The sequence below is a fragment of the Crotalus tigris genome, unplaced genomic scaffold, assembly GCF_016545835.1.
Source record: "Crotalus tigris isolate CLP2741 ecotype Arizona unplaced genomic scaffold, ASM1654583v1 scf7180000017632.1879674, whole genome shotgun sequence".
NCBI classification, from domain to species: domain Eukaryota; kingdom Metazoa; phylum Chordata; class Lepidosauria; order Squamata; family Viperidae; genus Crotalus; species Crotalus tigris.
Genome location: NW_024096526.1, coordinates 696,947 through 715,328, shown reverse-complemented (window position 1 = coordinate 715,328; position 18,382 = coordinate 696,947). Strand labels below are relative to the sequence as shown.

General features: G+C 39.1%; 1 protein-coding gene across 1 annotated transcript; it reads left to right on the top strand.

The window, feature by feature from the left end:
* Positions 1 to 158: 158 nt before the first annotated feature.
* STYXL1 (serine/threonine/tyrosine interacting like 1) lies at positions 159 to 14,548 on the top strand. The gene is made up of 10 exons (XM_039334635.1): positions 159 to 382; positions 1,498 to 1,746; positions 3,018 to 3,079; positions 5,417 to 5,561; positions 5,931 to 5,987; positions 6,665 to 6,810; positions 9,023 to 9,168; positions 9,984 to 10,081; positions 11,554 to 11,663; positions 13,844 to 14,548. The coding sequence occupies exons 2-10, from the start codon at positions 1,644 to 1,646 to the stop codon at positions 13,973 to 13,975; spliced, it is 999 nt and encodes a 332-aa protein (XP_039190569.1). The 5' UTR covers positions 159 to 382; positions 1,498 to 1,643; the 3' UTR covers positions 13,976 to 14,548.
* The last annotated feature ends 3,834 nt before the right edge of the window (positions 14,549 to 18,382 follow it).

Here is an 18,382-nt window from a genome sequence, read left to right as displayed (position 1 = left end):
GGAACCTAGCGCCTCAGACAAAGTGAAGTTAAGCGAAACGAACTTTAATACCCTTCGCACTCCAGCTTTCAAGATGAAAACGAAGAAACTTCTCAACTCTCGCGAGAATTCATTCATTTTTATAACCTGTGACTGGAACTCTCGCGATATTTTAACGGCTTCGCGAAAAAAACGATTTTTCACACCATCAGCACCGGAGCGCGAGTATGAAAGCGTGAGTGACGTCATCTCATAGTTACCATATAAAGCCTCCCTGCATGGGAACGGGAGCTTCCTAGGCCTGGTGGGTCTATCGCAAGACGTGGTGGTGGGAACTCGAAGAAAATAACCATAGGCGCAGCGATGCTTTTCTCCCTTGAAATTGCCGATATCATCCTGGACGGTAAGGACCTTTGAAAAACCGATGGTAGAGTGGATGCAACTATAGTAATTGTAACACCATGAAACTCAGTATTATAAGTAGTAGATTCTATGGTTACTCTGGTAACGGTGGACACATAGAAACAGGAATCATAATTGCCATGACAATATACATACATATAAATAAATAAATGTGATTTAATTGTATCAGCTATGCGATAGAGAACATAGAGATATAAAAGATAACCCCCCCCCAAAGCAAGGCTGTGTTTCAGAAGCATAAATGTTACAATTATATTCACATCTTGCCTTTCCTCAAAAGAATCCTTCCACGGAAGATCAATGTCTATATCTTTCTTTGTATTGTCCACAATGATACACCACAATTTCTCAAATGTGTGCCTTTCTTAGAGGGTTGAATCTGGAATCTGGAATTTTGGCTTGCAAAGCATAAGCTCTGCCATTGAGATCTCTATAAGGAAGCAATCACTATTCCACTTCAATCTATTCATCCAGACTGGTAGCATCTGTACCTGTGGGACAAACACACACACACACACACACAGAGAGAGAGAGTTAATTATTTTCCTGTTAATTTTGATGGTCTGTATCACTCTTGCCATATAGTATTGCTGTTCATGAAATTGACATGAGGCAAACTATATCACTGAGTGCATAGGCTAATTCAGCTATGAATGGGGAAGCTCCCATTTATTAACAAAAGAAGAAAAAAAAAGGAAGGAGTGCCACCTTTGTTCTATCAGTGAAGCCAATTTCATTGAGCATTGCCTCTCCCTCAATTGTCATCCTAAAGTCTAAATCCCTTCTAATATTAAGAAATAATGCCTGAATATTCTTATTTTCCTTTATCCCATCTATTTTTATGTCATACCTGTCTCTTTATTTATCCTACTGGGAGCCATTCCATCTGAAGCACAAGGCAGAGAACTTTCAGCAAACAGTGAATCAATAAAAGATATTATAATCTCTTTTCCTTTTATATCAGGTGTTTTCTTCTATAAGCCTAATCAACTGGTTTTTCACTAATTTTTGCAAGCTTTTTTAAAATTGAGTTAAAAGATTTCCTATATTGAGTGTTACCTCTATATAACAGCTCCATTTTTTATCTGCTTTTAGAGTGAAAGGCATCCTGATACCTTGGATTTCAGTTTAGAAAAGAACTTTTTTTTATTAATGGAGAAGCCACATGGGTGCGAATAAGCCTTCTACATGAATTAATCTTTAGAGAATGCGATTGGATTTTTGGCATTTTTTCCAGTGGGATGGCAGGAGTGACCTTGTGTGAACCAACAGAACTGTATAATTTGTTGAATCAGTCCACAAAGATCTCTAGATTAGCAGAGCCAAACTATCTCTGTTTACTGGGTAAGTAAAAATTAATATCAAAGATAGTTACACTAATACACTGTGCAGATGGACGTAGGAATACTGCATTGTGCCTGCTAGTCACATTTACAGAGGGTTGTAAAGCCATTCATGTGAAAGGAGGCAAATGATACATCATGATGTTATGATGCAAATTTTGCTGTTTAAAGTTCCATCTTTAGCTTGATGAAATCATGATACACATACAGTATCAACATAGCTTGTTGCAGATGCCATTGCTGTTTTCAATTTTTAAAACTCTTTCATATAAATCCTGTATAAGTGTATATTACTGTTTGAGTGTTGCTAGAACTATAAGCTAGTTGTGTACAAAGATATCATCACTTGATCCTTTAGCAAATCCTTGAAGACACTGCCCTAGCTTTGGGACTAAAGTTGATCAGCTGCACTTGAGGTTCTTACCCACTGAGACCATATTTATTTTATTTATTTATTACCTTTATATCTTGACTTTCGTTCAGGAACATATATATGTTCAGTCCTCCTATTTTTCTTCAGCAAACCAATCCTGAAAAATAAGATAGGCTTATCTTAAGAGAGTAGGAGGGGAGGAGAGAAAGAGGAGGGAAGTAGGGAAGGTATTAGAGAGGGTGGACGCAGCCTGGGGGGAATGGGCAAGCGGTACCAATGGTTATGAATTTATTCTATCTTGTAAATTGTATTCTGTATGTTGAATAAATGGAAAAATAAAAACTTTTTATTCAAAAAAAAGAAAGAAAAATAAGATAGGCTGAGAGAGAATGGTTTATTCAAAGTCACCCAATGAACTTCCCTGGAATGGATTAGAACTTGAGTCTCCTGAAGATTTCTCCACCCACAAATGTCTGGAGTAGAGATGGGAAGATTTAAAAATTGGCAAGTTGGTGGACTTAGAGTTATGATGCTAACCCTATCTCTTTAGAACATCTGCAGCAGATTAGCATAAATATAATAACCATTCCAAGGTCACCCTGCTGGTTTCCTGTGCCATTCCTGGCTCAGCACTTTAACACTACTTTTCACTGTCCCTCTTGTTGTTGTTGCTTCATCCCTGGAGGCTTTCAAGAAGAGACTGGACTGCCATTTGTCAGAAAAGATATAGAGACTCCTCCTTGGGCAAAGGGTTGGACTAGATGACCTACAAGGTCCCTTCTAACTGTTATTCTATTCTGCTATACTTTTATTCTGTTCTATTCATATAGAGTTCAGTATAGATTTATACTTGTAGATTTCATATAAATATATGTTCTTTTTTCTTGTTTTACTTTCAGATGCTCGTACCAAGAGGGAATATAATGAAAGCCACTTAATGACAGCAATACGAGTCAAAACAGTGAGTTTATTTCTGGAGAGGTCTTTGATTTTTAATCTTCTCATATACCCAAAATGAAGGATAGCAACCATGCAGAGATTTTTCTAATTGCTAGAAATTATTAATTTTCTTTGCCAATATGTATGGAAAGAAATTAGCTGTTGCTTTTATGGTCATACTTTACCTTTATGCCAACCTATGCACATTTATCCTGATGTAACCCTATCAGACAAAATGGGGCTTGTTTCTTTGTAAATATACATTGCGTAACACAACAATAAAAGAGTAAACATAACTGAAACAATCTCATTCTTCAATTTATTGACATAAATGTGCAAGAAAATAGAGTAAACTTGGCTTGGTGCTTAGAAGGCAAGAAGGAAGAAACCAGATCCCTGGGTAATTGTGTTCCAACATTTGGACTAGTGATATGAAAAGTGTTTTGAAATCAAAACAAATACAACCTTTAAAAGTCCTGTTTCATTCTTGAATGTACTTCTCAACATTACCAGTACTGTTCCATTAGTAACCTGAAACCATTCTAAAGTGTTTTAAGTTGAAAACCCTTCCTTTGAATTTTGAAAGTGAAAATCTTTAATTTAGATAATATAATTTGATTTTGATGGCTTGTTTTTGAAGGAAGGATTAGGGTCAGGATTCAGAATGGTTCTAAAACTGTTCTTAATTGGCAAGGCAGATTCATGCTAGACTAGAAATTTGTTTGTTTTGAATACAGCAATCAGTGGTTCTTGGGGAACCTGTTGTTCCATAAAGTAGCATTGAACATTTGGGGTAGCTATAGTTTTGAGATAGCTATAACATCTGCCCACTCCAATACCCATATGTGACAAACAGTGGTATAATTTCTTGGTATATTGAGACAAAAAAAACCACTGTAATAAGAGTCTTAAACATTAGTAATATCCATTTTCTTCAAAATAGTAATAGCAGTAGCACTTAGATTTATATACTGTTCCATAGTGCTTTTATAGCACTCTCTGAGTGATTTACAATGTCAGTATATCGCCCCCCCCCAACAATTTGGTTCCCCATTTTATAACCTCTGAAGGATGAAAGGCTAAGTTAACCTTGAGGCTTGTCGGGATCAAACTCTAGACTGTGGGCAGAGTTAGCCTGCAATATTGCATTCTAACCACTGCGCCACCAGGGCTCAAAACCTGGGGGGGGGGTGTAAATAAAAAAATCCCGAGGACTATCTTTCTTGTGATATAGGGTAATATTCAAAATAAGAAAATGAATGTACAGGTAATCCTCAAGTTATGAGCATTCACTTAACACTAATTCAAAATTACGTGATGAGCGCCCCCTAGTGCTTACAAGCAAGTCTTGAAGTTACGAATATTGCAGAACCATGGCAGTCATTCACCCTTACGAGTGACCACAGTGGCTCTGCAACATTCACCTTGATTATTCCCTCCCTCCCCACCCCCGCCCGGGCCTCCCTAGGCACCAGGCCTTCAATACTCACCTTGCGAAGATCAAGATCCTTCGCTTTCTTGGCTGCTCCAAACCTTTGGTATGTTCGCAGACAATGGAGGCCTAAAGTAACTCAAGTGGGGCAAGATCTCACACTACTGATCTCGCGTGATCTCAAGGTACTTTAGGCCTCTGCTGAGAACAGAACCGAAGCTGGGGGACGCTTCTGTGTGTCTCGAGGCTGGATCAGGGCTCCAGATGGCCTCCGGGCAGCAGCTAGAACTGCAGCAGAAAGGAGACGGATCTTTTCCAGGTGAGTCTGGCGCGACAGGAAGAGAGGGGGAAGTATGCGGTATCTTAGTGGGTCGGGGAGGCCTTGGAGGCCTGTTCCAGCACTAGGCCCTCCATGGTCTTCCCCACCGAGATACCTCATGCTCGTTTAACGAGCCGTGTGCGTTTTAACAAGAAAAGGAGTGATCTCCTACCTCGAACAAGATTCACTCTACAAGTTTTTGATTTACGAGTGGAATGGGCAGGCTCCATTACACTCATAACTCGAGGACTACCTGTGCATCCTAAAACAGGTTGCACATTTTCTTCAAATATTTTTAACCAATCCATATTACCCCTAGCAAGCATGACCCATGACAAGATTCTTTGGGAGCCATTATCTCTACCCTAAAATTGATCTCATCTTCTCCAACACACAGTTGGACATTCCAATGTCACCATTTATAAAGAAAGGGCTATTTCACAGCTGAAGATTTCAAAATTAGTTTTATTTTATAAGAATGGGACCATATCTTGGATATTTCTGTTAGGGTTAGGTTAACTTCCTTAGGATCCACCACAGAAATACCCCACTCCATTCTTTAGTATCTGTATTTGGTGCTACTTAATTTACCTTTGTTTGTTTTAAAGAATCCATTGGGCAAATACTTGGTGCCTCAATCCATCAATCTGGAATGTGTCCGATATTGTGTAGTATATGATGGCAAAACGGAGTCTGTGGATGCGGCTTTTAACATGGATTATGATCTACTTGAAGTGGATACAGAACTAACACGTATCATTCCTCTTTTTTTTCAAAACTAAGGAGGCAGGATAATTTGCTAAGACTTGGCTCACTCTAGAGTGATGCTCCAAAATTTCTCATTCTCATTAAATTTGGTGATGATTAGGTGTACTGGAATTAGTATCTAGAATTCCCAGCCACCATGACTGTTGGGCTCCTGGCAGTCTGAGACCAGATCATCAAAGGCTTAATTACATCAAGCAGATGCCTTACTCCACCTGAGGCTGCTGAACTGAGCCAGTCTACTGCAGCAAATGTTGTGCATGGGAACTTCTAAAATGGGGAAATGCTTCTGTATCTTGCAATAACAGTTTCAAAACCCCGTGTTAAATCTTTTTGTTTCTTCTTCTCTCCGTCTAGCATTTGACACAGGAATTGACATAAGGGAATTAAGAAAGAAACCATCCTCTGAATATAGTATGTTTTTTGTTATCATTATAGAGGCAAATCACTTGTTCATGGGATGTCCATGTAAATGGGATGTAAGGGTGTAGATAAATCCATTACTCCTTGACATGTGTCTCCCATAGAAGTACCTTCCTTTCCAGCCTTTGGGTGGGTGGTTGGGGGTGGATTTTGCAGCCCAGAACAAAAAATGACTGGCTAAACTCGTATAGTTAGATATTAATAACGTGATTATTAATGTTAGATGTGTGGCCTTAATAAAATGTGGCCTTATAAAATGTGGCCTTATAAAATGCAGCACTGCAGGCTAATTCTGCCAACTGCCAGCAGTTTGATCCTGACCGCCTCAGCGGTGACTCAGCTTTCCATACTTCTGAGGTCGGTAAAATGAGGATCCAGATTGTTGACTCTGTAAACCGCTTAGAGAGGGCTGTAAAGCACCATGAAGTAATGTGTGTAAGTGCTATAGCCATTGTTATAAGTCATTTAAATAAATACTAGGGAAAAAACAGTGGAGTGACATATAGAAAGAGACATTGCTTTTAAGAGGCAGAACTTGGAACATATTGTAATAGGAGAATATATATGTAATACAGAAATCTAATAACAAATGGGATGGACTTATTGGAGCCCATACCACAAATTAATAAATATTTTGTATCAACACTTTCCAAATGATCTGTTTCTAGATGCTAAAGAAGGCTCTGCAGCTCGCTGTGCAAGAATTATGCAGCGCCTTACCCGCTTTCCAGTCATGATCTTAAGAGGCGGCTACGAACTCTTTACAGCCTCCTACCATTATCTCCGGACCCAAAAGATATTTTGGATGCCTCAAGTACGACAAACACCATAGAGGAAAGAGCAGGTTTTCTCCTTATACTTCAAGATTTTCCCTTTTTTTTTCTTCAAGTCAAAGGAGTATTATTTTTTTATTAATAAATTGGCAGTGGGAAACCTCAGGTACCTATGCACCCCCAGATATACTGTATAACCATCTTTGTGGTGGGAAACTACAACTCTCTTCTTTGATGTTCCAATTGGTTGTTGAAAGCCTCAGAAGAAGCAAATGTCGGTCGTCCCTGATGGCTCTTTGTCTGTTCTTTTCTGTGCTTATTTTGAGAATCTTGGAAACGGCTTATTTCTTAGTTGCTCTTCCTTTCTATCCCTTCTAGAATTGTTCTCCAGCCTAGTGGCTTCCAGACTCACACCAACTTGATTTGGAATTAGCTTGATCTTGGTCTTGTGGTATTTTTAGCAATTTGGGAAAATTCTTTCTCAGCTCTTCAAGTAGTCAGCTGACTCACAAAATTTCACCTGGAGTTTTTTTTTTTTTTTTGCTAAACATATTATTATGGAAATGTTCGAACTTATATATAATCATACTAAATATTCACTTTACAACTCTGTGTGCAGATTGGAAAGAGTTATTGTATAGGTAGCCATATTTTCAGAACTTTATGATGCATCTTACAATCCAAATGTATATCAGATGTAAATATTAGGGAAAGGCATATACAAAATGTGTACATTACAAACAGTGCATTACAAAGATGTTAATGTCAAGAAAAGTAGGTACAGATGGGAGATTAGTATACATAAAAATAAGTTCAGAATTTTGGATGAGGACTCTTGTTCTTCTATAAAATAGACTGCATTCTCTAAGGCTTAGCTTACAGTATTGAATAAAGCAATGATTGGATGGTTCATGTTCCTGCAGCATTAGCTGAAAAGCAAGTATTGTTCAAAAGAGCCTCTCCCTAAGTAGGTAGATTGCACCCCAAAGTTTTGTAAGAATTATGTCTAGCATTTGATACCCAAAATACTCTTTCCACCTCTATTATTCCCTAATGTTTTTATCAGTCCTGCTTAAAACTATTTGAAAAGTTCTGCTCAGCATATAGGCTCAGACCTTCTCTCTCAGCAGAGGCTAGATTTTTATTATTCAGGAGTGTTTGAACTCTGCATTCCTTCTCTTTTCCTTAAGTAGCAAAAGCTTCCCAGATCCAATAGGCATTTGAAGCAGAAAACCTAGAGTCCTTCCTCTTTAGAAAGTTTATGGCATCAGTTTATTCCTGTTGGATATTTTTAAAGGATCCTTGCATTTTATTTAAGAACTATCCCTGTAATTTTCTCTTGTGATTGTTAAACCTTTATATACTTGAGAGTTTTCTTCTGGCTAAACTCACACTGCCTGCTTTCCATTTGTCTATGAGAAGTAGGCATCATTGAGTTCAAGGAGACTCATTTTCAGTGGTCCACAGCCTGTAAGGTTCTAAACTTCATTGGATTTGAGATGTGAAGTTTAATCACTCAGTGATACACACTCCCCTTGCAATCAAGAGGATCTTGAAAATGGCCATATTGATTTTAGCTCCCTGAGCCTGAATTTGATTCAACAGTGACTTTGAATACTGTAAGTACTTTAATAATTTTGAATATTGGAATCCCAGGTATGGACATTTAAAGTAATAATCAGATAAAAATAAAAAGCTCTGGGATGTAAGATAAAAGGCTTTTTTTTTAATTGCTGAGCTTTCGTTAACAACAGTGCTTCTCAACGTTTGTGTGACAGCGACCCCCGTCACACAAATGTTCTGCGCATGCGTGGTGCGCATGCACGGCGGCCCATGCGCGGCGCACGTGCACGGCGGCGCCCCCATGCGCGGCTCGCATGTGCGGCACCGCCCCCGTGTGCGGCACGCATGCATGGCGGCCCCCATGCACGGCGCGCATGCGCGGCGGCGCCCCCATGCGCGGTGCACGTGCACGGTGCCGCAAAAAATGGCGGATCGCCGCCTTTGGCGACCCCCGAAAAATGGTCGATCGACCCCAAATGGGGTCGCGACCCATAGGTTGAGAACCGCTGGTTAACAACCTGTTAACTTTAGCCCTTTGCTCTGATGATGTTAACAGGTTGTTAACGAAAGCTCAGCAATTAATAAAAAAAGCCTTTTATCTTACATCCCAGAGCTCTTTATTTTTATCTGATTGACTTTAATACAGTAAGTACTGTATTTTCATTGGGTAATCTGTCCCCTCCCCCACAGGAATTGGAAGCCTTTAAGCCCTATCCAGTAGAAATCTTGCCCGCTAAGCTGTACATGGGAAACTATGTGCAAGCCTGTGACAGCCAGATTCAGAAAGATCTGAAAATCAAGGCTCACATTAATATCTGTGAGGAAGCTGGCACATTGTGAGTATGCAGCCCCCAGTAATAGTATACTGGAAACAATTCAGCACTCCCACTCTTCCAGTCTTGTAAGAGAAATCACAATAGTTACCTTCCCGTGCATTATTTTTGTCCTGGATATTGTAAGGCCATTTCCAGTCATGCCACTGAATTTTAGCACTTTATTTTTTTTTTAAAGGTGCAATTTCTTATCAATGTGCAGTGGCAGACATAAGGAATTTATAAATGAAAGACCTAGAGTAGGTTTAATATTGTTTTTTAAAAGACTTTCCTCTATTTCCACCCAAAACATACCTGGAAGAAAGAAAACCAGCTTGCAGTGGCCTTCAGTCACCCTAAAAAATGTGGATTTCTTATCAACCAAAGATTGTCTACCTCAATATCTGATAGAAGCGGTTAGGTGATTGGAAATCCCCTCAGCCTGAAGGCATCCTTTGATTCCATATTCAGGTTTTAAGAAGGCATACATCCCATTTAAAGCCTCTAGACAATTTGTATCTCCTGCACAATGAGAATAGATCTATAAAATATAGACTTGGATTACCAATGATTCCTTGCCCATTTTTCAAACTCTGTTGTATTTTTTAAATTACACGTTCTTAATAGCTTACAGTATATATAGTTTCCACTACCATCACCACGTTATCTTTTCAAACAACTCCATGAATTAGGCCAGTTTGAGAATGATTGACTGAAGACCATCCTATGAGTTTTATACCTAAACAAATTTGAACTACTCCAATGCTAAACAATTATAATGTGATGATTCTGGACTGATTCAATTTTGCATGCTTTTAAGCAGATCATATTTTTCCCAGCTTGCTTGAAGACAGAGAAAATCTCCTTCATATTCCTATTCCTGATTCTCTGGAGGCAGATTTATTTTCTCACTTCGGCAACATTTGTCACTTTATTGGTAAGTAGACTCTAATGGTATTCTCCTCCCCCCCCCCCAATCCAGAGGGCAAGTATATAGCCACAAACTCTTTTTTACCTATTTATTCTGTATATTCAATCTTTTCATCATTTCACCTCATCTCATCCCTGCTAAAGAGACAGGATTGTTAAAAGCCTTCGGATTGAATTTCTTGAGGGAAGTCCATAAGTGGACTTCAACTACCAGAATTCCCCAGCCAGCCATACTGGCTAGGCTAGAGAATTCTGGGAACTGAAGTATACTTAAAATTGCTGAGGATGATAAATACTGATTTGGACTAAAAGAAAAGACCGTGGAATGGCGTGAGTTAATGATGATTAATATAGTCCAAAATTCCTGATCCTAAATTCCAAATTGTCATGAAGTCAGAAAAGTAAAAAAGAATTAGTGGTTTAGCTAGTTCAGACTGCTGTTGATCCTATCACAATCACAACCCTATAATAGAGAAACCCCAGATTTCTGGTGCCAGCTGAACATTTAGGGATCATCTAAAATTGTGAGATAGAGCAGGCTAAGAGGTAATGTGGACAAAAAAAAGCAAAAAGATGCTACAGCACATAATTAGCACCTGTCTGCAACTCCTTAAAGCAGCTGCATCTTTTTCCAGCATCAGAAAAAGAGCAACCACTTGACTTACCTTCTCTAAGGAGAACAGAGGAAAATACGAATATAGACCACTTGCTGAGGCAAGATGGCTTCTGAATAGATATGTGCCGATCAGTGTAAATTTGATCCTTTTGCTTATTGATTTGCAGAGTGTAACTTATGCCTGCATTTTTATTGAAATATCCAGACATAAATATCCAGATATGTCCATCTAGAGAACATATATAGAAATCATCATTGTCTTAGTGCGCTACTGTTTCTTGGTAAAGTTTTTCAGAAGTTGTTTGCCACTGCCTCCTTCCTTGGCCTGGGAGAGACTAGCCCAAGATCACCGAGCTGACTCAATGCCAAAGGCGGGATTAGAACTCAGTTTTGTGGTTTCTAGCCTGGTGTTTTAACCACTACAGTACACCAAACTGGTTTTCCAACTATACTGTATTTATACAGTAGTGTTTTTTAAAATTCTTTTTGTTTAGAGAACTCATGGTATCAGTTCAAATCTTTTAGTTCTCTAGATAATAGACTTCATTTCCCATTGGAATATGTAATCTGCTCATTGGCAAGTAGGCCCTAAAGTCCCCTGGGGCCATAATTCCATGCCTTCCCATAGCTGTTATATACCTTGACATAGAAAATAACTCTCATTGACATCAGTGGGACCTCCTACTGGACTTAAATGAATGAGCTTAAACTTGAAGAATTGACATTTGGCCCAACCGTCTCTCACAATTTTCCCACATAAATTGGCACCAAGATTAAAACTGTAAAAAGAAAAATTAACTGTTCTTCTGTAGAATTTATTGCCTTCAAACTCTTAATGAAAAAATGCAAACTTCTTTATTTAGATGCTCACGTCCATAAAGGAGCGGTCTTAGTCTTCTCCTCTTTTGGAATAAGCAGGTGTAGCACAGCAGTGATGGCTTACCTTATCCATTCTTGCAAGCTTTACTTGAAGGTGAGTGTAGTAGATAACCTGTGACAACCTTTCCTATTAGGTCAGTGGTTCTCAATCTTTTTATACGGCGACCCCCGGCCACACGGACGCGCCCCCATGGCGCGGCGGCGCGCATGCGCGGTGGCGGCCCCATGTGCGGCACCCATGCGCGGCGGTGGCCCCATGCGCGGCGCGCATGCGCGGCGGCCTCTGAGGGGGGGGATGGCGGATTGCGTTGTTTGGCGACCCCCGTAAAATGGTTGTTCGACCCCAAATGGGGTCGCGACCCATAGGTTGAGAACCGCTGTATTAGGTGTTCTCTGGATACACTAGGATTGTGACCTCCCAAACACCTGGAGGACACAAGTAGGGAGAGGCTATCATACACTAATGTTAGCTCTCCCCATTCCTAACATGTTTTGCCATTATGCTGAGCATTCATGGGGCTGCACTCTCACATGTTATCCTGGTATCTTTTTGTCCAAATTTCTCTTCCATTCTCTATTTTGTGTGTATGTGTCAGTTTTCAACTGTAAGACTCTTGGAACAGAAACCTACATTGTAAATTTTCTACTGTCAAACTGAGTTTGATGGTAATCAATTTAGGCAGTTCTAAAAACAGAATGCGAAATCAAAGATGATATAGTGGCCTTTATGCCAGTGGTGGAATTCAGCTGGTTTGCACCACTTCAGCAGAACTGGTAGCTAATTTTTTGTTGCCCAGGCCCAGAATAGACTTCCAGAAGCGGCATCCACACAGAGAACCGGTTGTTCATATATCTGAATCCCACCACTGCTTTATGCCCAAATTAGAACATGAATCATGTTTACTTTAAAGTGCCTCACATTATTAATGTCTCATACTGAGTCTGTCTTTTTGGTCCATTTTGCCTAATATTGGTCTACTGTGATCGCCAGTAGCTCCCCAAAAGCTCAAGCAAGGAGATCTTCCCATCACTTGCTACCTGACTTTTAGCTAGAAAATGAGAATGAAAACTATGGCGAGTTAAAACGTGGTTGTGTTACCTACTTATAGCTCCAAAGGTGTATTTAGAGGCAGTCAACAAAAACAACATGGTGTGCATGGCTGAAGCCCTGTGCCTTTTATTGTATACTGTATATATATAAAAAGCGGTGAAGTTTCTTGCTATTTAGAAAGTTTTATTACTTTATAATGGAAATACAAGAGCAAATAGCGGAAAAGATGGGGAGGGGAAAGGGGAGTAGAGATGTGAGGTAAGGGAGAAAAAAACAAAAAAAAGGCATTGACTTCCAACTTCCTTTGGTGCAATAGAGTATCAACTTCTAACTCAACTTTTTACTTTTACAAAATATTATACTTTTTACAAAATATTATAAACTAGCCATGACTAGTTTATAAAAGAGGTGAAGTTTCAACTGATGTATCAAGAACTGAACCTAGGGTTTTGGCAGATGAAGCATGTATTCCACCATGAAGTTACAGAGAACCTTCCCCTGATTATGGGTTTAGATCAGTGGTTCTCAACCTTCCTAATGCCGCAACCCTTTAATACAGTTCCTCATGTTGTGGTGACCCCCAACCCTAAGGGTCTCCAAGCGCACACTGACGCCACCCACTCACCCGCCACGCCTGGGGCTCAGCGCACCTTGCCTGTCCTCGCCTCACTTCCAAAGGTCGCCGGCCTGCCCGGCTCCAGCTGGCCGGGGAGAGGGGGCAGGAAGGCTGCTCTGCCGGCTCCACCCAGCCTGGTTGGAGAAGCGCCCAGGCGGGGAGAGGGGGAGAGACAGAGAGAGAGAGAGAGAGAGAGAGCAAGAGCCAAGAGGGCGCCAGCGCCAGCAGAGCTTAGTTCAGCCTCTTCCGCGGAAAGGGCCACGAAGCAGCGCAGCCTCCCTTAGGAGATGCTCGACGGAAACGAATCCGGCACTGCAACAGCCCCCAGCTCAAAGCCGTGCGGAGACGGATAGAGGAGCAGTGTCTTGGTTCCTAAGACCATCAGAAATATTTTTTTTCCGATGGTCTTAGGCGACCCTTGTGAAAGGGTCATTTGATCCCCAAAAGGGTCGCGACCCACAGGTTGAGAACCGCTGGTTTAGATAGATGACTGTGACTCTATGAACACATATTACAATGCAAGTTTTCTATTCCCCCAAGATGCTTGGGACTTTCCTCAAATATTGTCCCTGCTTCTGATCTTTGCCTTTTATACCTTTCTTCACAGAACGCTTGGAATTACGTCCAAAAATGTAAAAATAACATGCGGCCCAATCGAGCATTTGTGAAACAACTATCAGATTGGGAACAACGGATCTATATAACTGCCATCACTGACGTTTCAGAACCAAATTACTGATTGGCAGCTTCATTATGTTTTTATTTTTCATGAGTTTGTTTGTCAAGGTCAGAAACATATTCTATAGAATAAACTTTCAGACATCCAAAATGCTGCTCCCCAAACAGGACACTTCCACCAAAAATCTGTTTCCAGCTACAGATCAAGGAAAGTTGTAGCCCATCCCTATGGAACACTATCACCGGAGATAAGAACTGCTCCCACCCTTTTGGCCTTCCAGAAGGATATTAAAACTTGGCTTTGCCAGTTGGTCTGCGGTCCCCAGGGAGGTGCTCATTGCTGAAGGTGGTTGATGAGAAGTCCCCATCCCCATCCCGTCTCTTATTCCTGATTTCTGTATAGTTTTAAAATCTGAATCTGTGAAGTTTTAATGTTATATTTTAATTATTTTTCTATTTGTTTCTATTTTTCTATTTGTAAGCTGCCCAAAGCCACCTTTCAGGGTGGCATAAAAATTTAATAAATAAATAAATAAAAGCTACAAGCACACCATCAGCACACAGAGTTAGGAAACAGGCAATGTGCATTATGCCTTACCAGAGGAAATGAGGAATAAAAGCTCCAGCCATCTTTTTGGTGTTTGGGTTCTCAGCTATTACACCATAGGCAAAAGAGGAAGTAATACAAGGAGTTGATGGTTAATCCAACTTTATAAAGGTTCTACACAGTACCATTCGGGGCAACATCACAGGTCAATATTATGAGACATAATATGATATATATTTTTTTTTTTTTTTTTTTTTTTATTGAAAATTTTTACATTTTACAAAAACAAATCCCCTTCCCATACCCCCCCCTACCTCACCCCCCCCCCTTCCCAACCTCCCAAACCCTCCCCTGGACTTCCCAGAGCTGAGTACAGGCTTAATTAAAAAAAAAAAAAAACTTAAAACACTTTTAAAACCTAAACAAATTTAAATACAATCATCATTCTATATAAGCTCCCTCCAAAAACACAAATTTAAACATTACTTTCTTTGAATATCTATATCTATAATATAAAATCTAATTTCTCCCTCTTTCTTTATCCTAAAACGAAAAAATAAACATACAAATCTTTGTTATACCATTAAAGCTAAATACTCTTAAAGAACTTAAAGTAAGTACATATTTCCTTCAATCTTCATAATCTTCTCTCCTATCCAAAAAGAAAAAAAACAAAAAACAAAAACTTAAAAAACCTATAAGTCCTAAACAAATCTAAGCACATTTAATTAAACAAATTATTTTGTCTTAAAAATATTAATAATAATATTTAAAAACTAAAAACACTTTTAAATCCTAAACAAATCTAAATACAATCATCACTCTATATAAACTCCCTCCAAAACCACAAATTTTTAAAATTTAAAATATTAGAATCCACTCACTAAAATAAGCAAATTATAATCCCTTCAAAACACAAATTTAAACAATATTATCATTAAAGGTTCAAAACTTAAAACAACAAAGTTAATAAACACATTAAACATTTCAATCTTCACCAATAACTAATTCCATCCGTAAAAAACTACATCCTTATCAATCTCAATTATATTAGTATTATTAATTATTCACATTCCAGTTTTTTCCATTCTCCATTCTTCCATTCTTCCATTTCCCTTCTCCATTCTTGTATCAAACTCGTAAGAAATGCTGCAAGTTCTGCCTTAGGAGACTGCTCCAAAATTCCTGAATCTCCCATCGACTCCGAAGCCAATAAGGGTTCCTTAAATTCCTCCTTGTATTGATCTTTACAATTGTAAGTTGTACAAGTTATCCTCTGCCCGTTCCTCTCTTGTTGATGCCCCTCAGACTGAGATTTCCCAGTTTCCATTTCAGGCAACAATTCCACCCTTAAAGATTGCTCCAAAGACTTTGTAGGTCTAACATCTCCCAGAGATTCAGAAACCACTAAATATGAAACTTCCTTAACCTTCTTCTGTTGCTGCTTTTCTTTGGGATTATATACTGCACAAGTTGTCTTCTGCTCCTCAACCTGGACTTGTTGAGGCCTCTCACACAAAGATTCTCCAGTTTTCATAAATATAGGCTCTTCAAACTGTGATTCTACATTCTTTTCTTCCAAAGCTTTAAACTTAATTGATGGCGATGCACATACCCCCAGGACCGAAGTATAAAAATCTTTTGCTTGAGAAACAGTATTAAGTCTATAACATGTCCCCAGGTAATTCACCACCATTCCAATCGGAACATCCCATCTGAATGAAATTTTTCTCTTTTTAAGTTCATTTGCTAAAAAAGCAAACTCCTTTCTTCTTCTTAAAATTTTAGATGGGATCTCTTTAAAAATTATAACATCTTGTGAAGCAATTTGAAATCTCTTCTTATAATAGGCTTGCACAATTTCATTGCGTAAAGATCTTTTACCAAAGTAAATTACCACATCTCTTGGCAGATTCTTCTGTGCTGCCACCACAGAGTTAACCCTAAATAATTTTTCAATTTCATTAAGTATTCCCTCTTTTTCTTTATTCAAAATCAATGCAAAGTCCTTTGCAACCATCTCCTTCAGATCTCCTTGCAAAGACTCTCCCAGGCCTCTAATTCTTAAGGCATATTCCATTTGTCCATATTGAAGCATAAGAATCTCATTTTCCATTTCTTTTTCCATACTTTCAATTTTCCCCTCCATTATGTCCACTTTTTCAGCTACCTCTTCCACATGGGAGTTCACCTTTTCAAGAACAGAAGCAACACCTTCTAAAGCCAAAACAAAATCTTGTCTCAAGATCTTATTGTTTTCCTCTAAAATCTTTTTCATTTCTGCCCTAATTTGAATTATAACATCTCCCATCATGTCTTGCAAGTCCTTCATAGTTATTAGCTGACCCCCAGAAGAGGGTGAAACTGTTGATTTAGAAACTGTAGAAATCCCTGGACGCTTTGGAGCCATCTTAAAGAAAAACCTTTAGTCCTTCTTAAGCAATTATAAAAATTCCTTCAAAAATATAACTCCCTCCAAAGAAGGTCATTATAATAAAAAGAAAAAAGGGAAAAAAAGGAAGAGAAAAAGAATTAAAAAAAAGTTTTACTCCTTCTTAAAAATTACAAAAAATTAAACAGAAAAAAAGTCCTTCAAAAAAGGGTCATTACAATAAAAAAAAAAAGGGGAGTTCAAAGGAAAAAAAAGGGAGAAGGGGAAAAAAAAAATAATTAAATAAAAAAAGTCCGTTCCAAAAAAAATACTTAGAGATACCAAAAACAACCATTCCAATCATAAGGAAATAAAAAGAGAAAGGGAAAGGAAAGAAAGAAAAACACCAAAAAGCCTGCCGGTCAGCATTCTAACTTCCAGAAAAAAAAACACCGAGGAGTTTGCCGATCGCCATTTTACTTTCCCTTTCAACAAAGAAAAAAAATAAAAAGAGAGAATAAAAATAGAAACAAATCTTAAAACTTAAAATCCAAATAAGTCAAAGAAAGCAAAAACTAAATCCTCTACTCAGCTCTGTCCATTTAAAAAAAAAAAACTCACCAGTTCTCTTTAAGCACGGAGGTGTTTGCGGCGGCTCGTTTTGTCCCTGAGGACAAAAACAGCTGGGAAGCGGAGACAAGTCTGAACTCCGTGGGAGCACTCCTTTCACCCCCCCCAAAAAAAAACTTGGGGGGTGCGAAAGAGGCTCTACCACTATTCAGACACTCTCTACCCCCCCCCTTTGCCCGGGAGGGGGATTTTGAACCGCTGAACAGCTGATATCTGCTGTTCATAGCGGTTCTTACACTTACCCAGGAGGACGGCTACAAAGTAGCCGCCATCACGCACGCAAAATCCACCGGAAGTCCAATATGATATATATTTTTAAGTTCCAATTAAATATTCACTGAGCTCTACTAGGGTTATTTGGGTTCCATTAGGAGCCTTAATAGAGTAATCCCTTACAGGGAGTCCTGTAGAATATGATTGCCTCAGGAGATAAATCAGAAATCGCACACAGGTATATTAGAAATGAAGGGGAATCCTGCATAAGAAAACTACTTGAATAATCTTACACACTAGTAACATCTTGATACTCCTATCTATGCATTGAGACATTGTTAATAGAAAGGCTTCCCTAGCTTCTAACTTTTAGTGCCAAAGAACTAATCCAGATAGTAAAGTCATGATCTCAGCTCAACAACGATCAGCTTTAGAGTTCAGAAAAAGCAAAATGCATGTATGGAACTATCAAACAATAGCATGATGCCTGAGAAGCTTGCCAGTCAGCTGGCAGCAGGGGAAATGACCCACATGGTTTTAATACCACCTCAAGGACATAATCATGTGCTGCATGACAGTTTTATTATGAAGGTTGGAAGAACATGGCTAGGCTAACAATTTCCTAAGCAACACTTAGACAGTCTGCAGATTGCATGTGGCTCTCAAGCTTGTTTGCGGCAGTTAGAATCTCCCCCCACCCAAGTAAC